At 30.6% G+C, this 19,328-nt stretch overlaps 1 protein-coding gene across 1 annotated transcript in view; it reads left to right on the forward strand.

Annotated features, from left to right (window-relative positions):
- Positions 1-5,052: 5,052 nt before the first annotated feature.
- Positions 5,053-19,328, forward strand: part of LOC129218270 (uncharacterized) — an 88,792-nt gene continuing 74,516 nt past the window's right edge. Inside the window, exon 1 of the mRNA XM_054852497.1 lies at positions 5,053-5,206. Coding sequence (XP_054708472.1) covers positions 5,140-5,206 — 67 coding nt within the window. The 5' untranslated portion in view covers positions 5,053-5,139. The remainder of the gene's footprint in view (positions 5,207-19,328) is intronic.

Raw genomic sequence — 19,328 nt, forward strand, 5'->3', positions numbered from 1 at the left:
GCCCAGACGTTTAGCCTGCAGAATGCCATATAGGAAGACACATACATACATAGACTAATAACACATTACTCTTCTTTACGTCGCGCACGCGCAGTCGGGTAAAAAACGCAAAATACTTTTTTATGTAACATTTATCAGTGATTTATGCTAATATCTTTACCTTCTTTTAAATATATATATGGCCAACTTCTATTTATATTTTATAATTATTATATTTCACTTACAGAAATTTAATTTTTTTCGTATTTATAGTACTTAAATACAACCTTCAGCAAAAAATAAAAGTACTTATGTACTTGCATTGAATGACGAGTAAGTGAAATAATTTTAGTCCAAGCAATGGAGATCTATTTCTTAGCGCAAGAAAAACTTAAATAGAGAGAAAAAGAAAAGAAAATAGCTTCAAAACCCAATTTAAATTATGTGTAAATAAATAAATAAATAAATATATCTATCTATCTATCTATCTATCTATCTATATATATATATATATATATATATATATATATATATATATATATATATATATATATATATATATATATATATATATGTATATATATATATATATATATATATATATTTTTTTTTAAGACATACAAAATTTAAATTATGGGGAAAACAATTGATGTTGCTTACCTGAAATAAGAAATATTGCAAAAATAATCTGGTTAAGAAGAGAAAAAAAATCCACCCTTTCTTCAAGAATTAAAAATTTCCCTGAGTTTTCTTCTGAAATTAAAAGTATCTCTGATTTTTTCAGGTTTCTCAGTAAAGGGACACCCCTATATTAGTACACAAGTTTTAATCAAAAAATAAAAGAACTATTGTTCTGTGTTTCCCTGGGCAACGTGAGGTCATGTCAGCACGTTCTGAAACTAAGGAAGCAGCCTTAGCAGACTACCGGCTAGTATTTCGAGTAGTTTATGTTTTACAAATTTTATGGAGGGGGGGGGGAGGGGACTGTTTCTTGGCCTTGACTCTCGGCGGCCCTGGTGTGTCCAAATATTTATACGCATTCTTCAGTAGAAATCTATCCAACTCTCACTCTTAACAACTGTAATCACAAACAGTTAAAAGATTCTAAAAAAACTGTGCACATCCTTACGCAAGTCAAGTTTTACGCTACTTCTGATCTTAATGCGTTAATAAAATATTCGGAAGAAAACACCGCGGAAGGAGGTAACGTAGTGACGTTGTTCAACGGTAAGAATTTGGCGGCCTTCTGCTGGGATTAAAATGTTTTGGCGGTTTTTCTTTTTTCCATGCCAGTATAAACAGTAACTTTGTCGAGGTCATGGGACGACATAATTTTCGCGGCTTCTGAATATGAGTTATAAAACAGTTTATGAATGAAATCAATTATGTCAGAGTGACTAATCTTTGAGAAACAGAAATTGTTAGCTAATAGTTGTTTTGAATCACATTTCCTTTAAATTAAACTTTCTTCTGCATCCAATGAAGTATGAAGCATGAAGTTCTCAACCGACTAAGAAATGTTAATAGTGATAAATTTTCAGTTTTGAAAGAAGAGAAGTCCGTTCGAAACGTAGTGTATTTTTTGTGTCCCCTTGCGCAAGACGCTGATATTTTTTATTTCTCCGGGCTAACATACAGTTGCGGATCAACAGATTACAGGGGGAAAAAACGAACGTCTATTATTAAGTAAAAAATAGATTTTACTTGCCTGTGTGCACATTTTTAAATCAACAAAATTTCCAATTAAATAAACTTCATCTAATTTTATGAACAAGTGCATTAGATATTATTATCTAACAATTCATGTTCTTATAAACTAAAAAAACTATGACTTTGCTAATTATAGTTCTGTAAAAAAAACTGTTTTCTTCTATTTTTCATTTTTTTTGATTGTTAGAGTGGTATAACTAAATATTGAACAAATTCGATAAAACTTTTTGGGAGCTCTAGCTGATTCAATGGGTAACACTTCCATTGCATGGCAAAACTAATTGTATAATTAATTTTCAAAATTTGTATTTTTTTTTTTGGAAAATAAAAGATTTTTTCGTTTTTGTCTTTTATTGATGCCAAAGTGGCACGGCTTATTATTAAATAAAACTATTGCGTAACTTTTCCTCACTGTGCCGAAACTAGTTTTGAAATTATTTTTCAAAACATTTTTTTTTCTTTTGAAAATCAATAGATTTTTTTCACTTTTTTTGGTGCTAGAGGGACGTGACTAAATACTGAAAAATTGATGAAATGCTTTGAAAGTTCTAACAGACTTGTTGCACAAGTGTCCTACACTAAGCCAAAATTTTATAAAAAAGATCTTCCCACCCTATTAATGTAAAATACATAACCATATATATATATATATATATATATATATATATATATATATATATATATATATATATATATATATATATATATATATATATATATATATATATATATATATATATATATATATATATATATATATATATATATATATATATATAATACAATCTGGTGACATCATTTATAAAATATGGAACTATTGTATTGATATTGGAATTTCTATTTGTTTACTTTTCCCTACGTTATTAAGTTAGTTGGAAAATGCCGTTTTCTTCCTCGATCGGAAGTTTAAAAACGCAATTAAAATACGTGTTTGGCCGTGGTGGCCTGATCGGTATTGGCGCCGGACTTGTAACTGGAGAGCTCTGAATTCGATGTCAGCCGGTCGAAGATCCTCCGTGTTCACTGATGATGACTAGGGCACATTAAATGTGTTGTGGTCATGAAGTCCTCATCGTGAATCAATACGTCGGGGGGGGGGGGTGCTGGGTCAGGAGTTGTTCGACTTCTGGATTGGTTCTAAATTTCGAAATGTTGATGAGAGACATATATCGTGTGCTGTCTGAGCCAATTCGGACTTCCATCTAAATGATAATCGTTAAAACGGAAGTCGTTCCTCTCTGTCTTAAATTGACTAGAAATTTGCTACTCGGGCTCGGTTTACCGAATAGTAACACCAACAACAACCACAGAATATTTCATGTAATGTACTAGTAACCTTTTTCGGCGAAAAATGTAATTTTGATTTTATTTCCGAAATTGCGCCTATTTATTTGAGTGTATTCCCGAGATGACAAGTGAACGCATCACCGTCTTTTGTTCCAAATAAAAACTGTAACAATGATGCATAAGTGCAGAACATTTAATCTGATGATTTAGACGAATGTAATAGTAATTCACAATCAAAAAAGGAAAAATTAAAAAATATGATGCTTTTCATCAATTGTCCTTGCATAACATATTGAGCTACTAAAACTACAGTGAGGCTTTAACTAGACTTGACGGTATTTTAGCACGCAAACGAGCGATGCCCTTTCCATATCCCGTTAACCTGACTGACACAGACGTTGCGGTAAGTCTGGTTTGAGTCTACCTGTTTTTGAACATCGTTAACACAAAATTCACGGGACTATGATATTTATTTCATGTTAACCGAATTTCATCTCATCCTGTAAATTATTAAGTCATTGTTAACTTACGGCACCAAACAAGTATTTCACGGAATGCGATTTCGTGTTAATGAGAAATTAGTATTTTTCGTGTCCACGAAAAATACTAATAGTTCTTCAGGTTCCATGATTCAAACAAACATTGGAGAGCACTCACACAGAACATATACGATAGGAAAAAAAATAACCATAATAATAACAATTATTACTTTTAAACAGATTTTTAAAAAAAATCAGCATTCGTGCAAGGGTTCAGCCACGGGGAGTTGGGTTAAAAACTCCTCCAGAATCCCTGGTTTTAAGCTTTTTTTTCCCAATTCTAACATAGTATTTTATTTACAAGTTGAGACTTATATAGACCCTCCCTCGGGAGGCTAATTCTGGCTGCCCTACTGCATCAGCGTCTATTGGAGAATTAAAATCTTCTTATAATGTTTATTTATGTTCTAAGAAGCAAAAAGTAAGTTATGTGCAAAAAATTAAGTAACTCTCTCCGTAACCTTACCAGTGGCAAAGGTAGTGATTGATTGATTGATTGATTGGGGAAAAGGATCAACTAATTGTAAACACTTTTCTTTTCACACAAGAGAGCTGCAAATGATAGATAGATATAACTTTTTATGACGTACAACTTTTGGTTTCATTCTTTATTTTTTTCCCCTCGCAAAAAGTAAAATAATTTGCGTTTTTTAAACGAAAGGAGTGAATCAAATTAACAACCTTTTTAAGTATTTGATAAAAATTGTTTGACATCATATTGAAAAAAATACCAAAGAGTTTTTTAAAAAGAAACAAAACCTCTGTTATATAACTAACAGTTAAAATTTCCAAAAAATATCAGCCAATAGCTCAGAACTTTATTAAAAATATCTATACAATATAAAAGCTTCGTGAACATATTTAAAAGTTAAAGGGGATGGTAATAGTCATTTTAATGCATACAGTAAAATAGCAATAGGATTTTATTTGTTTACTAAGAAAATACGAAAACAATACACTGTGGAAAAGTTCTGCATTAATAGGTCTTTATCATAAATAACAGAGAAATTAAGCTCGTGTAATTGATGTTTTCTGAACACACAGATGCTTAAAACAAATACTAGATCTAAAAGTGATGCGTCAAGCAATAGGCAAAAAAGGGTAGTATTATAGCACACACACACACACACATAGACAACGGTGTTCACACATATTTGCTTTTATGATAGCATATATATGCGTTTCAATTCCTTTCGCTGAAAATAGAAAGTATAGCAAGTAAAAAGGAATTTTGTTGCGAAAGTAGTGTGTGGACAGTGTCGGTTTGTGAAAGAGTTTATTTATTTAAGCGTAATGATTCACACTCGAAGCAAAGATTTATGTCTTGTTTTGACAGATTAAGGTCACTAAGGCACACGGTTTAGCCATTATTTCGGAAAGAAGCAAAAATCTGTGAGTCACAATTTAATTACATCTGTGTTGACGGATCCAACAATTCCGAGGCCCCGATCTCATGAGGTTTCAGCACGTGCCTCATACTTTTATGCGGTAATATGTATTATGTGAACATTGTTAATATTTTAGTTGGAGCATAATACACTTGGTAAAGGGTCGGGTGAATTTAAAGGCAAAGGAAAATGATTTTACATTTTGTAAGAAAACATATTTTAGCTATGAAATTTCCATGAATGTTACTTCACAGCAATTGATGATTTTTTTAAACCAGATTCCAGAAATAACATCAGAGAAAGGTAAGAATTTTTTGAGATACATATATTCAGTCCGCATAATCACAAAAATATATTACAACAGGAATGATTTTAGAGATTTGCGTGTGTTTGCACCCGTCTGTCGTAGTGTCGCAGCTATGACCGAGAATATGGAGTCGAGACGGGTACCGTCGGATTCAGAAAATTCTAGGGGAGTATTACCCATCCCTGCGATACTCTAACTAACGAATGTATGAATTAAAAAAGGCAGTTAACTTTCTTTCGCTAATTTGGAGGTGAAAAAAAATCTTTGAACTTGCAAAGTTTTTGCACCAACCAAAAGCGCTAATTTTTCTGCATAAACTGAAATTAGTTCTAAGCTAATTAGGAGCATTAGGAATTTTTTCGGACGCAATTTGAGTTTGTGCATATTTGAGTTAAAGAAGAGCTAAGGCTCAGTTCCTAATTAGCTTGCTGGTTAGTTAGGAACTTAAGTTGGATTCAACGTATTTATGCTTGGCCATTCTTCTTCTCCTTTTTTTTTCTGTTTTCCTTTTTTCTCAAACACTGTTTTCTAACTCGGTTTTAAGGGATTGTGGTCCCTTATTTATTTTGTATTATTTTTAAGTTTTACACGCGTTTTTTGCTATATTTATAGGGTATACTAGATAACAAAACAGAAGATTATATATCTGGATTAGATTGCGAAAATTTTCATTTGACTGCCCAAATATTTTTGGTAGTACGCCAGTTGGCTGGAAGAAAGATGTCATTTATAGTAAAGGGTGGCGTTTGTCTTCGTATTCGTTTTTTCATTGAAAAAAAATGTCGCATGCGAGCACACATCAAGGATACTCGTGACAATGCTTTGGTAGTGTCTGGTTCAAAATACACCAAATTATCTAAAATCACTTTTATTGCAAATTAATATCTATCATAATACAACATAAACTTCTGGAAAAAAATTTAACATTTATGTTTCAATATTTATAGCTTTTTCAAAGGTTCCAAGACGGAGCGATCAATGGGGTATACGCGAGCAGTATTTATGGAATAAATAAAAGCAAAGTTATTCCATTTTCTTCACTGAAGTACAATGTATTAAAATGGATATAGGAGTAAGACGAAAGAACTGATTCTTTATTTCCGTGTCGTTTTAGCGCGGAAAAGCTGCGCTTCGTGGATACTTAACAAAAAAAAAAAAAAAAAAACGAAAAAAACGAAAAAAACGAAAAAAAAAAAAATGAAATCAGACTTTATCCGATTGCGCAACGAGCCTGAAATTGGAAAAAATGGAGACTTTTGCCGTTTCTATGTGATTTGTTTACACTTTTTCCTCAATGTTCATTTTTTTAATGCTAAATGGCGGAAAACTTGAGACTGGTCAAGTTTTAAAACTCACAAAATCATTATTCAAATAGGATAATATATTTCGATCCCGCAACAAGCTTAATATTAACGAAAACGGCCCTTGCATCCAGCCTAAAGAATGTTCTGCTCCAATCGATCCTATTGCCCATTATTTAAAAAGGATTGTGATAACAAATCCGCGAAAATACTATAAATGCTTAGAAGTCACACGTTTCACTTCGTTATAAGCGCCTTCGAGCATGATACCCTCAACCCAGCTTTTGATAGCACAACATTTTTTTTCATTCATTTCGTTCTTTGTATCTACACATGATTACATACCATACATTTTACAGCTTACTTTTTAATTATTGAGTTTTGACTCAACAAAACATTAATTATTATTCAATGTCATTTGATTTATAAAAAAAATACTTACATACTTTATTATTATTATTTACAAACTGGTGGTTGAAGTAATGACATTTTAATTTATTTTTTTCTATTTTGAATAATTATACACATGTATACAATGTTACAGCATATTTCACGTGTCGATAATTTTCTCTTTTAGCATAGAACTAGATAACCTTACAATTTTTATAAAGAATAAAAGTCTTAAATTAAATGGCGACTCATAATTAAAAAACTAATTTAAAATGAAAGTGCTCCAAAATTATCCTACTCACCACAATCTACCCTCCTATTTTTTTAAAAAATTTCATGTCTAGTTAGCATAATGTATCTTTATTAACAATAATATGGAAATTGGGTCAAAGGAATTGAATGAAATATTGAAATTATTTTCGGAAAATATGTAAAATAGAGAAAAATAATTCTTCTCTCAGAAATAAACTATTAATTATTTCTGAAGTAGAAATTATAAACGATAAAAAAGCTTGGAGAAATTGATAGTGTATTACAAATGATCATCATGATCATTAATCGGTCGATTATCAACAGCCAATTAATCAGCAATCAGTAATCAGCCAATCTGCTTATCGGCGCATCCTTAAATGCTTTCTCCATACTTCATTAAGATATCATTATATTTTATTTTTACCGCCCATAAAGTTCCGTTGAAAATATCGTATTTTTGAATTATAGCTTGCAAACGCGAATGCTTTGCTCGGGTAAAACTGTAGTAATATTAGTAATAATAATAATAGTAATAGTAATAATAGTAATAATAATAATAGTAATAATGATAATAGTAATAATGAGCCATAGTAATAATAGCCATAGTAATAATAATAATAATAATAATAATAATAATAATAGTAAAAGTAGTAGTAGTAATAATAATGATGATGATAATAATAATAATAATAGTAAAAATAGTAGTAATAATAATAATAATAATAATAATAGTAAAAGTAGTAGCAATAATAAGAATAATAATAATAGTAATAATAATAATAATAATAATAAATTAATTAAAATAAAAATTCCATTACAATAAAAATAGTTTACTTGCAAACTAGTCACTGCTATGTAAATACTAATCTATAACTCGTAATGAGTAAAAACCTTCATTATTCTATCTGTACACATGTAACAACAATTATTAAAATAAACGGGTTGAATTTTCTTTCTTTTGTATGGCAAAGAGTAATAAGTTAGGATTAATGTCGTGCGATGGTTGGCGCAATACAGTAAAACGTGTTCAGACGGGCACGCCGTTCCTCTGTCCCCGTCACCCTCCTGGTATTCTTTAGAAATTCACTAAAATGAGGACTGTTACAACTGAATCCTGGCACAACCGTGACCAATCTACCTTACTATACCGTTTGAGCACAGGTAAAATCATTTGTCTGTATTTTAATTTAATAAAAGATGTTTTTTTTTCATGATGATGATGATGAGAAGAAAGTCGAGAAAGATAAGATTAATGTGTAAAGGATGATAAATAGTATGAATAATGAGAAAAAATGCCAGGAAGAATAAAAAAGAAGCAAGGAGTATATTTTTTTAAAATTGTAAGGTATTTTTGCATACAAGCAAATCATGAAACTCAGAATAACAAATTTATTAATTTATATGAAAACGTTTTGTAATTTGCTCATTTATTTGTTCTCATTCGTCGTCAGTATTGCAGAAACAAGAGAAAATTAATGCAGATTAAAGTTAACAAAAAAGGTGTTAAGCGATATCTGGGAATATAAAAGTGCTACTTCTTGAGCAAACACTGAGTTCTGAACGTCACTTATATGTGCAGTTACATTAATGTTTGTCGAAATGGGACTATTCGGCGAAGCCCTTTCGATACCGCCTTTACGGCGCAACCGTTTTGGAGCGACCGTTCCGTTACGAAACCCACTTCGCTCAACCTATTCGAAAATCTACTCATTTGTACATATCACAGCCTGAAAAGAATAGTGACACAACTCAAAAAAGCACGTTTTCGGGAGCCTTTTTTTTTAATTGTTGCGATTTGTAATTTATCGTTGTTTCTCTCACAACAACTCCTAATTATAGTAATGCCGCTTAAAATCGGAAAATTTTTTTTTTTTTTGTACATTTCATGCAGTTTTTGTGCTAGCCTTTTAGGGTTCCTAGAAATTTTAATCAAATTTAGATCAAATTAGGTGTTAATCAAAGATGCCATCTACCGGCAACTTTTCTTTCTATGACTTCGTGTCTCATTCCATATGAAATATCTTTTTTCTTTAAAGTATTGTCAATTAAAAATCTCATTTTCGGTATTTTTTCAGTTGTTTCACTATTCTTTTCAAACGACGATATGTAGGGATAAAGGGTTTGAACTTTTTTTTTTAATTTCTTTATTTTTCAAAAAATATTATAAATTTCGCATAGCAAAACTGTCCTCAGGATTGACTAGTCCTTTCTTTGTGTCGTAGATATTTCGGAGATTAAATATATATACCTTTACTTACTGCTATTTTTTAAAAAAATATCTTCAATTGTTCACATGTTCCACTGCAGGGCGCATATATCTATAAGCCTGTGCGGATATGAACAAGGTTAAAAAAGCAGGGCAATAAATCATCATATTTCCAACGAAAACTTATTAATAATATGACAGTTTTGCTTAGATACCAATTACAATGAATGATTTGTAACTTGTACTGTATCAATAATCAGTAACCTATACTGCGTCAGTACAGTAGTGTGTCAATAAGAAAATATTTTTCCCGAAATATATAACCTTGCTCACTATCAAGTTTTAAAGTTTCGTAGTATGCTCTTACCACTGGATGAAAAAACTAATAGGACTACAAAGTAAAAAGAATATTTTATTATGTAAGGATTATTCTTATTATATATTGCTTTTAAGCTTCATAAAGAAGATGATGTATTAATAAATGATTTTTAACTCGTATTTTTGATTAACGTAATATATCTTGTGTGTATCCCTGCTAAACTAATACAATATATTTCAAAGAAAAACGACAATGAAATTGAAATCTTTGCATTAGTTTATAAAATCAAACATAGAAAATTAAATTAGATAATCTTAAGAAACAGCCTATTTTTTTTTTTCAATCAACTATTTGTTTCATTTTGTTTTTTATGTAGAATGCTCGTTTGGAAAAATTTATGTACAGGAATTTTATTATAGCATGTAATACATATTTCATTCTATGAAAACAATTGTCTGCAAAAATTTAGAAGAGTATCCGAAAATATAAAGATAAAAAGGTGCAGATGTGGGAAAAAAATATTTTAGTAAAATTAATTTAGTATAATTTTTGCTAAATAGTTATGAAAAATAGCTTTGCTTTTTTCCCATAAATTTTTATTAGTATTATTTCCCAAGTATGTGTAAAACGAAATTAAACGAATATATAATATACAATCACTTTGAATATTGTTATAGTTACTGAGATTTAAGAGAGAAAAAAATGTTTTTAAGAAACTTGGGGTTGGTTGGTCCGGTTCATTCTGTCCCACAAAAAGTGGACCAACGTACCCCACGTTCTTGGTCTCAACAAATGACATAATTTTTCTCTTTGAGACTTTTTTCTTTTTAAATACAAAGAATTGTGAACTAAACAAACTTACTTCAAGAAAAGAGTTTAATATTTTTTTTTTTGCAATCTTATTCAAACCTATTAAAAGAAATAAAGTTGCAGTTTTCTGAAAATTACTCAGCACTACTAAATTAACACTTTCTGGAATAAAATTTGTTCAATATAACTGTACCATGTGATTTCATGAAAGGATTTGTAGGGCCGTAGTTGCTATTTGTTAGTTATAAATTTAAAATAATAATAATAATATTAAAATAATTGAGACCGATCCATCGTGCCCCGCGGCTCAACGTGCCCCTTCTCCTCCTACTGCCCGAATTTCTTCCTGATTGTTTTTTTTTTTTTTTTTTTCTGAACCAATTCCACCGTTTTTAATCAGAAACTACAAAACTTTGAATTTATGGCACAGAAATAGTCTGAGCGATTCTCGTCCTTCGACATCGAGCAGAAATTCGGTGCTAAAACTGCTCGTTGACGAACTTCGCTATTGGAAGCAGCGAAACAAACTTTACGAGTTGCTGTTCTTGTACGTAGCCACTCGATACCGAGCAGTACAAGTGAATATAACTTTTTTTTTTTTTTTTTTGACCTGATCCGCGTGTGATTTCGACCCAATCGGGTCTTAATTGCTTATTGCATTTCAATCAGCACATGCAAAGCATAGCGTCGTTTGTTTATTTATTATATTCAGCGAATGCGACGTGAAATAATCATGATTAAAGCGATACAATTAGTATATTTTAGATTTTTCTTCCCATGAAAAAACAATTTACTCAACTCTTACCTTACTCATTTCAACTCTTACCTTGTTGACTTCACATTTTTTATCAGTTAATTGAATTCATAACAGTTGAAACGCTATCAATCATTACTTTCTAATTAAACTGAAATATTCCAGATCAACACCATGAAGCACAACTATGCGCAGTAGCAAGATATACTAAAAATGATATTTAGAAATGATAATTATATTTTTATTTAAATATATTCTACAAAAATATTTTGCAATTATCGGACTTCCAAAAACTCCATTTGTTTTTCTTATCTGTTTTTTAAAAATAACAAGAAATGAACTGTTTTATTGCGCTGACAAAATTTTGCAAACGACAAGAAAAAAAAATGCGGCAGTAGAATAATTCTATTCGCAACTCCAGAGCTCGAATACGCTACCTTGCGGTGATTAATAATACTAAAGAAAAAGGTAATACATTCCATTCCACGTGTTTTCTTTGGGGTAAATTACAGGCTTCAGACAGTTTGTGATGAAATGTAATTTCAGAAGAATAGAAAAGAAAACTTCCCACAAACACGATGAAAAAATACTGTCATTCACTAAGCGTCAAAGCAAGTTATAAGTTACGGCATGCGTTTGTTTTACCTTTTTCATCCACCATTACACAGTGGCTGCAGTGCAACTTATAGTTGTTGGAGTTGCGAATATGTTTTCATTTAATTACTTTAAATTGTCAGACGATAATTTTCACATTGCTAAACTTTTAAAAGTTCAAAACGGAGAAAGGCAACAAATCAGTTTAGAGCAGAAAAAAATATTCGTGAATTTTATTTGGGAAGGCAGAAAAAAAAAATTTCACACAAGAGCGTACTAGTAAAAAAAAAAAAAAAACTGCCTCCGGGAAAAATGATCCAGAATTCGTTTCTGACAAATTAAAAGTTTTCGCAATCAAGAATTACAGTCAAGTGTTCAATGTATGTTTCTAAAAGTTGTAATATTACACAAATTTCAGTTTTCCTTTTCATGTTTTCTATTTGCTTTAAAAATATCATAACAAAAATTATTTTGTATTTTAAAGACTTCTATGGAACCAACTAATATTTATCGTCTGCGCAGCATTGATTGTTTCATATTAATTTATATATTTATTTCAGCTTAAATTTCTTCTGTAGCAACCCTAGGTTTTGCTTATTATCGTTTGTTGCTAAAATTTATTATTTTACTATCTTATAAGAAATATTAACGCATGCAAAAATGATTGATAGTAAATATTCTCAGTACAAGTTGAATAATGGATTTACTCTTAACAATCTAATTTACTTTATGGCGGATTCTTTACATTTTAAAGCATTTTTTGGGGAATTAGAACTTGGAACATGTCAAATTAGCAAAAAATTTCCCATCCAGCATTCATTAGGATTTTTTTAGTGTGATTGAATTGATTTCATTTTTTGCCAAATTTCTTCAAACCAAAGAGCGAGAAGAAATGTATTAGGAAAGAAAAAAAAAAAAAGGATAGGACATCAACTACAGGGCAGTTCATGATTGCTCAAGAAAAAGGTCAAATTGTGGGAGAAGGTTCGTACTTTTATTTTTCTAGTTTATTTTATCCAATTCTACATGAAATCATTCTCCCCTCTCCCCCCCCCCCCTTGTTTGGAATCTTTTACTCATCTGCTCCCTGATAATATTACATTTTCCTATAGCTAAAATATTTTTTTTCCAGCAAGCCATTTTTTTTTTCGTTTTGGAAATTCATTTCGCGTAGGTTGAAATGATTCAGATTGGTTGAAACGTAAAAATCTTCTGGGGGAAAAAGTATTACTGCAAGTTAACTATAATTTCAGACATCGAGAAAAAGCGCAATTTATCCTAATCCGTCATTTTATTCTTTTTATTTAAAACAGAAAATTAAAACCGTGCATTAATTATTCTAACCCCTTTCAAAGTATCTTCCTTCACCTCTTCACATTTAAAATCGCAGTTACACCATTCGACAAAATTCAGCATAAATATCAAAACTCTCCAAACAAACTAAATCGAGAGCTTCTTTGACTACCGAGCAGTTGAATTGAAATCGACTATAAATATTGGCTTTATTTCGATTTGGAAGGCCCTTGTGAATTCGATAGCGATTTCGCGATGCGAATCGGTTGAAATTGATATCAAACCAAGTTCGAGCGGTGGTATAATGGGACTGGTTGTTAATGTTTCTTTAACTGTTCAAATATTAATTAAATAAATAAACAAACAGCGTTGGCCAAAATACGACATTTTTCTTAAAAGATACAGAAAAACATTGTCCTGGAGGGGGGAGGGGGGGTACAGATGCACAACGTGCAATTACGCTTCTCCTACATCTCTTCCTACTGAAGTTTTTATTTTGATCTTAATTTAATTTATAAACGTTCTTTTTCTTTTTTCAAATCTAAAAATAGTTTAATGATTAGCTTTTTTGTAAAAACGAAGTTCGGACAAAATACTAAAATATAACTTTTGATGAAGTTAGGAAGGGATATTTCCTGTATTATGTAAAATAAAAAAGAAATATAGAAATAAATTGTAGCATCTTTTCAGTTGGGTTACTAGTCGCATGACCTCTTCAGTCGTATTTACGAGTGTGCCAAAGCTCAATTCGTATTTGTCAACATTTCTCCCAGAAGTTGAAATAACTAGCAAATTCGATTCAGAAAATATTTTTAAATCTTTATTAGTAACGCAGTAGTAAAGTTAAATGAAATATATTAAAATAATCGTGAGATATCTATACATTAATGTATGAATTATGTATAGCTGTTTATAATTGATAATTAGACGGCATTTGTCGTAAAAACTTTAAGGTTTAAATTGATTTCCGAAGAAATTGTTATTTCGAGAGGATGTTTAACCATAGAATTGCTTTTCCTGTTGGAAATTTTTAACGTGAAAAGCCCTCATCACCTAACGACCACAGGATGAGTTCCCCAAGAGTAGACAGAAAGCCTGGAGCAGATCAAAGAATAACCGCACATCCCAAAAGCCAGACAGTTGTTAGGGTTGCCATTTTTAGCCGATATTTTATTGAGAAAAACGGCGACTACTATTGCTAAATGCACTTTTCTCAGTACATATAATGTTTATAATTATTTATTAAATTTTTTGAAGTAACCAAAAGTGTTCAAAAAACTTTAAATAAAAATATATTTCCATAAACTTCTCGAATTGGAAAATGGTTTGTATGACGCAATATGTAATTAATTCTGTTGCGCGTTATTAAATTATGTGAGTTAAAATAAATTAAACTTGCGAACTTAAAATTTAATTACCTATTGGATATTGCGAGAAAAAAGAAGTTAATTGTTTATGTTGAAAAATTTATAAATAAAATTGATTGCAAAAATTAAGTTTTATTTTAAAGCAGAAAACTTTTAACATGAATGTATTTTGAAAAATGACGTTGTTGACTTTTACTTATTCATCACTTAGTCATGCCCTTTTTTCTGCTGTACGCAAATTAAAAACAATTTAAAAACAATTCTTATTTTTAAAAATGTAGTTTTTGGTTACATAATATTTAAATTTTTCTTCGGTAATAATTCTTACATATTTTTCATTATTTGGCCTTGGCGGGACAAACTAACAAGGTATTCAACCTGATAATCTCAGATTTTCATGAAACTTTGATACCTTATTTTTTGACATTTTAAATTTACAGGGGAAAGGAGCACATGTGAACTTTTTTTTTTTTTTTTTTTTCATTTCTACATTTTTCAAAAAATAATATCTGTTTTTGGAAACAAAAATGTCCTCCTGTTTATATAGTATTTTAGGTGTTTTTTAGTATTTTTTTAATAAAATATATTTTTAGTTACTTTAAGTACTTTTAAAAAGTGTCTTCCACATATTTGCATACCTGGGGCACATATGAACAAAAGTTTTTTAAAAAAATGGCTATAATCGTATTTCAAGGAAAAATTTTGGCATAAAACATAAATAGATGCTAATTAAATGGAATGGTTCGTAGTATATAGCGTAAATGACTAGTTATGGGCATGATTAAGGGGAATTTCTCAAATTTGAATTGTTGTTTAACTGTGATGTTGCAGTTCTAGTTTATGGAAAACAGTAATTCTCACGGAGGTAGACTTAGAAATTGCACTTTTATAGCTGTGAAAATTTCCTTTTTTTTTTAACCTGTGATTTACATATGCTTTTTAAATAAATTTGAATATACTGGTTTGACCAGTTATGGTTACACTTGTTTAGTTACGTGCATACTAAAAACTTGTAATGATCATGAATTATTTTGAATTCTGATTTATATCTGAATTACATCTGAATTCCATTATTTTCAGGAAATACACAAAAAAGTATTCAGTAATATTAAACCCTTATTTTCGTACAATATAATCCAATTCAATTATCTTGACGATTCGAGAAACATTAAAACTAAAAAATGACAAATAATTGACAAATCGCTTTTTAAAAAAATTGCCTGCACAGCAACAACAAAAGGAAATAAATAAATACAACGAATAGAACTATACTCTACTGCTGCATTTTTTATTTATCGTCTGCCAAATTTTGTTTATGTTTTATCATCAATCCTAAATAATAATTTTGAGTAAAAATGGCCAAAACATCAATTATAGTCATACATGCAGATAACTAAAACAATCAATTTTAATTAGTTATCGGCAATTTAGATTCTTTTAAACCAAAATTTTGAATTGTTTAAACCGTTTGTTGAAAAATTAACCCCGAGAAGCTTCCTACGAGCTTCAATGGAGTATCAGTAAAGCTTTTCGTACAATCAAAATACGCGTTACCTCCAGATTGCATGAAATCAATCTGTAACATTTGGACGAGATAGATTAAAAAATAAAATCATTTGCTTAGAAATAACAAAGAGCTTCCAAATTAAAAATTAAAAAAAAAAAGGTTAAAAGGCTCGTGAGAGCTCTCTTGGCCATATACCTAACTGCTTCCGGTTATACATTGTTTCCGACTTCTATAACTCTAAGTTATCAGTTCAAGGCAGGGAAACCAATTTTTCGAATGCGGATAACAGATAAAGGAATACGTGATTTTCCTTTTAAGTCCCCAAACTCATACCACTACATCATAAATATATTTCATTAAGATTCTCTTAGCAACGTGAGAAATTACCGACGTAATTGAAGATTTTAAAGCCTGGCAGCAAAATAGGTTGTTAAATAAACACAGCTTTTAATAATTATTAAAGATGCTTAAAACCTAAAGAAGGTAACATACCTATTGTTATCTACTAGAAAATCGCCCGTCATGGTATGACGAGTGAAAACTGTCTCTACATTTGAACGAAGCAATTGTCTGTTTGATGATATTTTTATAGTTGACATTTTAACCCTCACTCCAGTGGATTAACCCTAAATTCCAGTGGATAGCGTTCATTGTTGAACACCTTTTCGTTTCTTCATCCCCCTGAAATGACGCAGTCTTACCAGTAAAACATTTAAGTGACCGGATTCAGTTCAGCCTTGTCAAAATAAAGTCTTTCCCTGCATGTCAAACATTACCAAAAAATATTATCAAATTATCATGCCGTTGAGCGAATTTCATTGTTGATGACGTCAGGAGCGTTACTCGATCATTCGCTATTATGTATAAGAGGATTTTGAAGGGTAATCATACATATTTCGGCTCGTATGTAAGTCTATAAATAAAGAATAAGAACGTCAAATAGCACAAATTGCATACTGAAGACATATGTTTCGGCATTACAAATAACGCCTTTTTCAATGCAAAAGAAATGAGCTTATGAATGAAATGACATCCGACAAAAGACAAGAGCCAGATAAACACTAAAACTAGATAAAAACTAAAAATAGCGGGTTAACCAAACACCAATTCGAAAAGTATAAAATAATAAAGAATTTGTAGAATAGTTTCTAAGCTGCCTGCTTCGCTGGCTCTTGGCTTTTGTCGGATGTCTTTTCGTCCATAAGCTCATTTCTTTTGCATTGAAAAAGGCATTCCTTGTAACGCCGAAAAACGTGTCTGCAGTAATCTGCAATTTGTGCTGTTTGACGTTGTTACTTCTTATTTTCCTTTTAATGTACAAGGGGTATTTATTCAACTTATATACAGTCAATGTTTAGTTCATGCATATTACATACAGTTTGACCTTTCCTGCAATTTCATTTTAACTTTTTATCTCTGTAACTCCCTTAATCAAGTGTAAAATGTTGAAAATTAACAAAGTACTATTCCAGCGAATACGAAAGCCAAAAATGATCGCTTTCCCCGAGATTTCTGTATTTTTTTTATTTTTTTTTTTGTAGCGAAAATGATGCTGATAAAACGAATCAAGCTTCTGAACATTTTAGTTAGTTTCATTTTCTACTTTCTTTGGAAGAAAATTTTGAACAACGTTATTCCACAGGATTAATGAATGACTTGTTTCAAACATAAGTGGACTGCGCTGTCGTTGAAACCCCCATAGATTTCCCGAAAGAAGAAATAAAGAATCCGCAAGAACAATCGTTAAATAGAAAATGATTTAGTGCTCGTATCATACAGAACACTAATGTGGTAGAAATATAAATAACTGTTTTTATTTTTTCTCTCTTGCTTCGTTAAAGTATTACAACAGCGCTAAAAATGCGTAAATATCAATAAGGTTAGAAACACGTGTTTTGGGTTTCAGACACGGGGGTTACAGACACGTGTTTTGGGAATGTCAACATTAAATAGTGAATGTTGACATTCACCAATTTTGGTATTTAGCTGTAACATATAGTTATCTTGATTTTTATAGTTCAAGAATGTACGTAGAGTATTTGTATACATTAACGTAAAAAAAGATTTCGTTGCATTGAATTTTGGGATTGTTGTTTATTTCCCTGATTTTCTGTCATTCGTTGATAGTTGCTCTCTATTTTATTCTATGGCCCTATGCAATTTCTAAAATGGTGCATAAATACATTTTCAAGTGGACTAAAAATCTGTAAACGTTTCCAGCTGAAATTTTTGACATCTAATCACTATCTGTCCGACGATTTTTTTTTAAACCAATAATACAGATGCAAATCATTTTTGTTTCAGCAAACACTTGTTTCAGAATTAAAATTCCAAGAAGAGATTTTTTTTTTTTAAAGTGAAATGAAAGAGAAAAGTAGTAACGATAAATGCTTGATTTTACTGTATTGGGTTTTAATAAAACGAATCCATGTACGTAGCAGCCGTGGTATAAAGGTAAAAAACAAAACGTTTAAAAATGTACCAACATGAAATTTTCTCAATTCAATTTTGAAACAACGGCAGAACCAAAGGTCTTGAAAATTTGCGTGCTGTGAATTCTTATGCAGATAATAAATTGGATACAAAACATATGCTGCCATTTTAACTTTTAAAGTTAATGCTCATTTTGTTACGAGGATGTTCTCTTCTTACAAAATGAATATCTATAGTTTTCAAATAAAATTGTTCATGATCAATTTCAAAACTTGATTTTTCTAATTCTGGGAGGAAGGGGGGAGGCCACACAAAGTTCACAAAGGCTCGCAAAAGGTTCTTTCCTCTAGTTGAAATTTAAAATATATTTTTTTTTAAGTAAAAATACTTTTTCATGCTTACTGTAACATAATTTTTATGAAATGAAAATTGATTTTAAAAAAATGTTATTCGTCATTTAATCTTTACTAATAATAAAGCTGAAAGTCTATGTCTGGATCTCTGGATGTGTGTTACGCGCATAGCGCCTAGACCTTACGGCCGATTTTCATGAAATTTAGCACAAAATTAGTTCATAGCATAAGGGTGAGCACCTCGAAGTGATTTTTCGAAAATTCGATTTTACTCTGTTTCTATTCCAATTTTAAGAAAATTTTACGAGCAAGTTATTACAACTTGAACAAACAAATTACCATAATGTGGACTAGTGGACGAGCAAATTAATACAGTAAATTGGGGAGAAATTCATTATCCATTATTTGTAAATATGCAGGCGAACCAAATGACATTTGAATTTTTATACTACGGGCAAAGCCGTGCGGGTACCGCTAGTTTTGATATAAAATGAGCCCCGTTCTAATTATAAATAAAGCGGAGAAAAATCTCTCAAATC

The sequence above is a fragment of the Uloborus diversus genome, chromosome 3 (assembly GCF_026930045.1).
Source record: "Uloborus diversus isolate 005 chromosome 3, Udiv.v.3.1, whole genome shotgun sequence".
In the NCBI taxonomy this organism is placed as follows: domain Eukaryota; kingdom Metazoa; phylum Arthropoda; class Arachnida; order Araneae; family Uloboridae; genus Uloborus; species Uloborus diversus.